The sequence below is a fragment of the Chrysochloris asiatica genome, unplaced genomic scaffold (assembly GCF_000296735.1).
Source record: "Chrysochloris asiatica unplaced genomic scaffold, ChrAsi1.0 scaffold00078, whole genome shotgun sequence".
Classification (NCBI taxonomy): Eukaryota; Metazoa; Chordata; class Mammalia; order Afrosoricida; family Chrysochloridae; genus Chrysochloris; species Chrysochloris asiatica.
Window position 1 is genome coordinate 975214 of NW_006408596.1, and position 8913 is coordinate 984126.

General features: G+C 50.8%; 1 protein-coding gene across 1 annotated transcript in view; it reads right to left on the reverse strand.

The window, feature by feature from the left end:
• Positions 1-8913, reverse strand: part of DNAH10 (dynein, axonemal, heavy chain 10) — a 210003-nt gene that overhangs the window by 2262 nt on the left and 198828 nt on the right. Inside the window, exons 66-74 of the mRNA XM_006865476.1 lie at positions 8319-8473; positions 7155-7338; positions 5157-5357; positions 3448-3657; positions 3166-3261; positions 2415-2586; positions 1854-1985; positions 1454-1665; positions 1192-1359 (exon numbers count right to left, since the gene is read on the reverse strand). Coding sequence (XP_006865538.1) covers positions 1192-1359; positions 1454-1665; positions 1854-1985; positions 2415-2586; positions 3166-3261; positions 3448-3657; positions 5157-5357; positions 7155-7338; positions 8319-8473 — 1530 coding nt within the window. The remainder of the gene's footprint in view (positions 1-1191; positions 1360-1453; positions 1666-1853; positions 1986-2414; positions 2587-3165; positions 3262-3447; positions 3658-5156; positions 5358-7154; positions 7339-8318; positions 8474-8913) is intronic.

Genomic DNA, 8913 nt, shown 5'->3' on the forward strand with positions numbered 1-8913 from the left:
ACCCAGACACTGTAAATAAGAGATTGATAAATGAAAGGATGCCAAAACTGAAAACCTTTCTACAGGAAAACAGATATAACAAAGAAGATCTGTGACAAGCTACAGGAGACAGGTGCAACCCAGGCACACAAAGGGCTCATTTCCTTCCTATGCAAAGAGCTCTTCAAAATCAATAATGAAAAAATGAAAAACTCAGTAAACATCAACACAGGATCTGAGACACATTCACAGGAAATGCCTCTCATTGGATGAAACCACAACCAGTGCAAGATTGAAGAACTACACATCAGAATAAATGTTTGGTTTTTCACCCATCAGAGACTGCGACCCAAAATGTGGATACGACACAACGTGGCAGAGAGGTGCGGAAGCGATGGCTCTCATATGTCACCTGAACAGGAACTCTGTGGAGAATCACCTGGCAAGAGTTCTCAGAATTCAAAATGCACACTGACTTTGACACCTAGAACTTCTCCACGGGACCTAGTGGAGTAGGGCAGCTCAAGAACAAGTGATCTCAAGACCAGCTGCACTGGCCTGGCTCCTTGGAAGGGACAAGAAGGCAGGTCAACTCCCTTTTTGACGGCATCTCGACCCAAAACACACACCACAGCAGCTGATGGCCTACCATCGGCACGTTCCTCCCTGTTGCCCTGAACACGTCAGCACTCGCAGGGACTGTTAACTACGTGTGTACACCTGGTCGACCTCACATCTATACCTGCTACCAATGGGGGGAAGGTGGGGAGACAGGGTCCTACTTCTGCAGCACAAGAGAGGTGCCTACCAACCAATGGAGTGATCTGCTGGCCACAGGGGACGATGTCACCCACATGGGTATTCACAGACAGATGTACAAGAAGGTCTTTTGTATTAACAATAGCAATCATCGAAATGTTCACCAGTAGAGGGCAGACTTTGGAACATGTGTCAAATGGAAGCACCTAAAAAGAACGAGTGGGATGTATCTGGACTTGCACAGAACGACGGCCCAGATATATACCCTTTAATGAATACATCACAGTGTGTATAATATGCTTCAAAGCCTTTAAAAGGAAAAGAAAGCTACAGCTATGCTGATACAATCAGAGACCGTTCTAGAAATGTTGGGGAATGGAAGGAACAGAGGTCAGATGTTTGAGGAAGTACAAGCGGAGTCTTGGACCAGTAGTGGCTGTAGCTGCCACTCACCCATGACGTATACTGGCTGAACCGGTGCAGGAAGTAGACCATCCAGTTCCCAAGGGTCTTTAGGGTATCGGGGGCAAGCTTTCTCCAGATAGTCGGGATTTGCCCAATAAAAAGCGACTTGGCTACATCATCAAGCTCGTTGCTCATTCCCACTTCTCCAGCCAAGGCCTTGACAGAATGGAGGAAAGTCAACAAAGGCTCTACCTGAAAAGGAAGCACCACCTCCTGGCCGCCCGGGTCACGGTGGGGTGTGCTTGCTCACCCTCTGCAGTTCAGCCAGAGACCTGGACATCCGGGTCACTAGCTTGTTGAAGCGTTCCAGCTCCTGCAGGAGTACCACCGAAGTCGGGGAGATTCCTATCCCCAGGTGCTTCCTGACCTGGCCCAAGTCAAAGACTTTGGGCATCTTGTTTTCGATGTCCTTGGCCACTTGGCCAATGTAATCATCGCGGCTGATGCCACTGCTGGACTCCCCTACAACCAGAACACTTTTCAGAGGAAGCAAAGCCGCCAAGTGTTGGGTGGGCGCACTCTGAGCCTTCTGGCTCTTGGCAAAGATCAGCGAGGAGGGAAACACGGTAAGACCCAAACCAAACAGCAGTGCTCTTGAGCTCGCAAACACTAAGCCCAAATCAGATGACTCTGGGGAGGGGGGTCTTTACCAGTCTGAGGCTGCAACTCCAGCAGGTGGGTCCACATGTCCCGAGCCGCCTGTGTGTAGTATCCAATCTCAGCATTGGAGTGGAGACCAAACACTTCAGGTGTGTTGGCGAGGGGAAGCGCTTCAATGGCTTCTAGACCATGGAGAACACACAGAGGTCCCACCTTGACCTGGCCCTCCATCTCTGAGCTCTACTATCTCCAAACCCCCAAATGTAAGTGACTAAGTCCCAGGACTCGGTGGGGAATATGTTTGTAAAACAGAAATTCTACATACACACACACCCCCATCCAGCTGTATGCTGATCTTCATAAAAATGGCTCCATGCACTTGCCCTGGCCTCTCTGGCCTCCCAGGGGAGGACCTAGTGGAGTCAGTCTCACCCTCAGATCAGTAAGGCCAGAAGACACCCACTGGGCCATCCATACAGTTTAATAAACCCCAAGTCTACTCAGAGAGGGGTCAAAGAAGCTATCCAGCCAATCACAGAAAACCAAACCATTGAAATGTAGTCTCACATAGAGAAACTTTACATATAGTCTTCATATCTGCAAATTCTCACCAACAAATTTTTCCTTTACATCTCCCGGGGGGATTTTATAATCTACTTCTTTGTTCCAGAAAAAGTGGAATGGTTGGAAAGTATCAAAAATGAAATCTCCCAGATACTCGTCCATGTAGATGGTTAGGATGCGGCGATCGAAACTGTCAATGGCCCGTCCTCCGTACATGACCTGAAATGACCAATGGTGAGAGCCGGCCAGGAATGCCAAGTCAACCAGGTACACCTGGAGGTTCTGGGGTCCAAAGGACTCGCCCAAGGTCAACATCATATGTGCCCCCACTGAGACCCCTGCTGGCCTGGCAACTGATACACATGGCCTCGGGACTCAATATATATAAGAAGGTACCGTCCACAAATCCAAGGGATTACGTCCAACGGGACAGGCAGTCCTCATGAAGTACTGGGAACCCAAAATAAGGAACAGACAAAAGCAAACAACAGGAACCGGCAGCCACTCTGTTTGGCGATGCTGAAATCGAGTAGTATTCAGGTCCCGGGGGAGCTTCCCTGGTGCTCTGTGCACATTATGGTCTCCAGGGTGGATCTCCACGCTCACTGACCAGGAGGAAGGAGCTGAGGGCCCATGTGGGCTCCAGGCCACTGAGTCCAGACACGGGGCGATCCCGTGGAAGAACCCACATTGAAAAAGAACAGCTGGGGGCTGCGCGGGGTACACGGCTCAGGAGCCCAGAGAACACGGAAAGGGCCACAGGCCACAGCCTACAGAGGGTTTCTAAGACACTCCTACCTCTCCAATTAGGTACTTGAGGCTGCCCCATGGGATTCTGGGGTCATGTTGCTGAAAGGCTTTTGTTAAGTATGTGTTCAAAATCTCCATGCAGACCTTAAGAGAAGAGGAACAGGTTCGGTTACACTAACACCCACAAAGACACTGACGTCCTGACTCTTCTGTACCTGCGAACAGGGACGACTCCGTATGACTAGACCGCGGAAGGAAGGGCAGGTGTGAGTGAAGCCTGCTGAAGCAGCAGCTCCACAGGGTGGGGAAGCAGGAGCAATGGACTTGAACCTGGAAGTCGGACTCATTGAAGTCATAATACACGTTCCAGCCAATCTTCCCAAACTTTCTTCTTTCTTGCACCACCGCGTGGAAAAAGGCCAGCACGTAGACCAGAGGCTTGAATGCTCGGTGTGGGCACTGTTCCAGCATCTCGTGAGAGATCTTGAAGTAAGTGGCTCTCATGTTGAGTTTCAGCCCATTGGGTGGTTCTGTGACAACCTGTTAGAAGAAAGGAGAATACTCTGAAGAGTGTGGATAAAGTGGAGGTCTTGGTTCTTCCTTCATCTTTACTTAGCTGTCTTTCCTCCCTCCTCAAGCAAAGTCCTCTTGCTTAGGGCCCAAATGAAGAAGCTGAGGAACCAGAGTTGGTCCCAGTCTTGACATTGGTTTATCAAGTGAGCCGGCGAAGGTTTCTTATTCTTTCTCTGAACAACTGGCAATGAACCTGCCCCAGAGAGCCCGATGAAGAACCTTCTCCAAAAGAATCCCTGAAGAATGAATTCAATGAGGAATGCGAACCACAGGAAACGTCTGGACACAACACAATGACGGGCGGTGTACAAACTGTGGTGGGGTCTCAGTTCTCTTCTCTAGTGTTGCTCTTAACAAAAACACCACAGTGGGGGCCTTAACAAACTAAAGGGTTATCTCAGGGTTTAGGGGGTTACAAGTCCCCACCCCGAGTGCCAGCTCTCTGGGAAGGCTTTCCCTGTCTGTCAGCTCTGGAGGAAGACGCTTATACTTGGAAATCTTCATGCAGTTTGGCATCTCCCTTCCCCATCTCTGCTCATCTTGCTTGCTTATTTAATTTCTTCCATCTCTCAAAAGAGATGGACTTAGAACTCACCAGATACTAATCCTGTCTCATGAACGTAACAAACACAACCTATTCCCACAATGGGAGCACAGCTGCAGGCATAGATGTTAGGGTGTACACAGTCCAACCATAACAGTGGGCCTGCAGTTAGAAATACAAGAGGAAGATTCATGAATTTCAAATACATGAGTGTTAACCTAGACAATGTTAGGTTATTGTTGCTGTTAACTGCTATCCAGTCAGTTCGGACTCATAGTGACCTTGCATATCCGAGGAACAGCTGGTGAGTCTGATCCGCTGACATTGTGATCCTAACCCACCTTGTGGTCCTGTGCTTATCCTACAGTGCCACACCAGGACTCCATCCATGCAAAATGCTAGCGACATGCATGGCAATTAGAAACACTCCATTCCGGGCAGTAGCACCTCCAAAGGCAAAGGAAGAAGTGGGGTTGGGAAGGAGCACTGTCTTGGGCTGTCTCCCTAGAACCTCTGAATGGGGTCTTCTTTGGAAATAAGGGTGTAGTCAAGGTAAGATGTGGTCACACGGGAGTACGGTGGGCCTGAAATCCAATTTGCAAAGGGAAATGTGCACACAGACACAGACCAAGAGGAAAGACGGAGTGAAGACAGACATTGGAGTGAAACAGCTACACACCCAGGAAGGCGGAGGCTTGCTGGCCACCACCAGGGCCTGGGAGAAAGGCACAGGACAGAGCCTCCTGAGGAGCCTCCCCTGGACCTCAGCGTGGTGGCTCCCAGATTGTGTGAGGACACATTCCTTTAGTTTAAAGTCACCAGTTTGTGGTCATTGGTTGCGTCAGACACAGGAAACAAGTACAGGTAGCCTGAGGTTTCAAGTGAACCCTAAATGTTACCCCTAAACACACACATGCCAGACCTTTAGGGACTTCTGCAGAATCCCGATGGGGAAACCCTTGGTGGGGTCCGTGGTCAGCCACAGGCGGAAGTCTGGGTGAGGCTTGGTGATCCTCTCCAGCGACTTCTCCAGATCCTTCAGCCACGTGACCAGAAGGTGGCAGTTCTGCAACATCAGCCACTGCCCCCGGGCCACTGCCATCTCCAGGAGCTGCAGCGCCACCTGTGCCAATGGCAAGGGAGAGGGGCAGAGTGGGCATCCCAAAGCCATGCCAACCTGGAGAGCTGCCCCGAGCCCACAGAGCAGTGATAGCCCACCTGTGGGGGCTGGAAAGTTCCCGGAGCTACAGGGACCTTCACAGACCCGGTTACCGGTGTCAGCCAGAAAAGGGGGGAGTGGACAGTACCTCTCTGACCTCGCTCTGCCCCAAGAGCCCCCCACCTTCTCTAGCACAGTCAGACCCACACCCTGACCACCCACGAAGCAGCACTACAGGAGATCAGCTGCTTCCCGGGTCATCTGAAGATCTTCAAAGGCCCCAAGCAAGGAAAACACTCGCAGTGTCTCGTGTCCTGTGCCCAGGTGGTGCTTGTGATTCATGGTATATGTGTTCCATCAAGTCGCTGCCAACACTGATTTCATGAACTTGGGGCCACGGCTCCCAGGAAGCTACAGGGGTTGGTTTCTGCGAGCCTCACCCCACTAATGTATAACCTTGTTTGATGTGTTTCTGTTTGTTGTTGTTGTTGTGAAGTGCTGTCAAGTCAGTTCCAATCCACAGAGAACGGATAGGGTTTCCTAGGAGCAGCTGGTGAGCTTGAACTGCCAACCTTGCAGTTCATACAGCTTTGCATTCCAGCGCATTAACCCACAGCGCCGCACCAGGACTCCGTGTTTCTATTTAAAGATACCTTATTCAGGAGATGTCAGTTCACGAATAGCCAGTAGGCCAATAACTCAAGCCTGAACACAGCTTACCCAAGACACATCCCTTCTCCATAAGGCACGTGGCAAGAGACACCAGCCAATACCTCAGCATTCAACTTTTAAAACCGGAAAATCAACCAAAACATGGCAATGTAAATCATGACTCTATACAGACACCATTGGTAGTCTGAGCACTGGACGAGAGAGCAGAGCTTCCCCTGGTGCAACCTCAGCTGGGAACGGGCACGTCGCGAGACTAACTATCTGCAGATGACCCTGAAGGAGTCTCCAGCATTCATTTTGGAGTTACAAAGCACATTTAAGGGAGCAGGCAAATCTGTAAATTCGAATCTGTGAATAATGAAGATTCACAGCAATTCAAAGTCAAAACAAACTCCTTAAGTAAAGTCTGTGTTGGAAATGACTCATAATTTACACAAGTGCTGCAATGAACCTGGGTTCTGGGTTCAGGCTTCTATGCTGCCTGTTCTGCCCTCGCGAGGCTCGCCTCGCCTCCTGGACAGTCCAGGCCCCAGGCCCCCTGTCTTCATTTCATTGCTCCCAGAGGTGGAGGAGGCTCCCGCCATCTGGTCCAGAGCCTACCTGTTTGACTACCACACTGTCCTCTGCTGACTTTCCCTGCCCCTATCCCACCACGCCCTATTCGGGGTGACCAGTTCTGACAGGTGCGCTGGGTGGTGCTGAGAGGCTATGGGGGAGCGAGATGTGCCAGCATTGCTCCAGGTCCAGGCCGCATGGCCTGGCCTCACTTACCCTCACCCCACCTCCTGGGCCAACCAGCTGGGGAGCAATAGTCTGATCCCCCATGGGGCTGCTGTTGAGGACAAGTGCAGAAATGACAATCACAGTGACCGCAGGCGGAAGGGCCTGGTGACCAGTGGATCATGACAGCATGCAAGGTTGTGAAGCCTCAGTTTAGCTCTTGAACTCTGACATAAACAATACAACTACTGTGTCAGCATTGGCTCCCTGCTCCGTCGGTGGGCAATGTGTCCAGCGTATACACACAGGGTCAGACTCTAAGTGTAGCACCGGAGGTCAGGTGGATCCTAACAGAGGCCAGAACCTCACCTTTTCTTGTCCTTGACCCATGGCAAGGAACTTGAGGCGATTCCCTCCAAAACCGCTCCTCTCAGCCAGTTTCATAAGGTCGCTGGCAGGGTCGGAGCCGGGGCTCAGGATGAACACGATGGGCGAGTTGGGGGTACTCTGCTCAAAGATGGCTTCAAAGCTGATCATGGGGGGCTGCACGTACCTGAAGAAGAAAGCAGCTGTGGGCATGGGTCAGCCAGGCTGCTGGGTGCCCAGCCCTCTGCCCAGTGCCTGCAGTCTCCCTGGTGTCCAAATCAGATTTTACCTCCCCTGTCTCCCTTACGAGCTGGCCAACTCCTGCATGACAGGGCCTCTCTGGGCCCCTTAGCCCAGCTCCAGACATGTGTGGTGGGGTTACTTTGACCCCTGGCTCACTGGCCTTCCAGGTGGACGTCCCCTGGGCACGAAACACAGCTGTCCCACACTGACAGTCTCCAGACATGGCAGACCTATCCCGTGTATCCCACATCTACAGATTTTAAAAATTATTTTTAAAACTTTAAAATTTTTTTTATTAAACAGTAATTTTTAATGAATTTCTAAAATATTTTACATGTTTAAGTGAACACGTAACAGAAGATGTCTTGTAAAATCTCACACTGTTTCCTGGCACCACTGGTCATCAGGCGTGGAGGGGCAGATACACCCCCGTAGATTGGGACCCGGCCTCACCCCACCCCACCCAGCCTGTTGCCCACCAGGAGGAATATTTGAGTTTGTAGCCTATGCCTTCCGTCTGGTTTTGTGCTTGACACCAGAGCTTCATTGTTTGTATGGCAGTCACCACACACCGGGACCACTGAGCACCTGGTAGGTGGCTTGTCTTCACCCAGAATGTGAGGCTATTACATCAGAAAAGAATGGGAAAGGTAGCACCAATTATGTGCATGCCGGTTACATGTTGAAACACTACCTTACTCTACCAAGTGAATTGCACTTGTCTATACCTTTTTTAACGTGGCCACTAAGAATGTGAAATGCCATACATAGATCATGTTACATTCCAACGGCTGGTGGTATACCAGAATGACTAACGGACCAGGCAGGGCTAAGACAGCCTCCTTGGGAGCTGGCCACCTATGGACTCCTGCGAGTCCAGGTGGTGGGGGGCAAGAAGAGGCCAAACAAACACAAAGGACTCACTTCTCTCCCATTGTCACAGTTACGTAGTCCGTCACAGCCCGATACACCCGATCGACACGGAAACAACGCAGAATAAGCAGCTTCTGGAACGGGCTGATGTTTTTATCATAGTCCAGGGGGAAGGGAAACTGCTCTAGCGAATCCAAGTCATACCACTGGGGACAAGCAAGGACTAGTCAGCAGGCAGTCAATTCAGGAGGATGGAGACACCAACTTCATGTGGGAGTCCCAAAGGCCACTGTCAGGATCAGGATCTATGGGACGGTGAGGGCTACTTCTGGTTGGATCTGTCACTTTCTGTGACAAACTTCAGGAAGAGAAGGGCTGAGTCTCACTCACAGTAGAGGTCCCAGAGCACTTCAAAGGACACAGAATTTTTTTGGATGATGGGTGGATGGATGGACGGATGGATGGATGGATGGATGGACGGACGGGTGGGTGAATGGATGGATGGGTGGGTGGGTAGGTGGATGGATGGATGGATGGATGGATGGATGGATGGATGGATGGGTGGATGGGTGGGTGGGTAGGTGGATGGATGGATGATGGATGGATGGATGGATGGATGGATGGATGGATGGATGGATGGATGGAA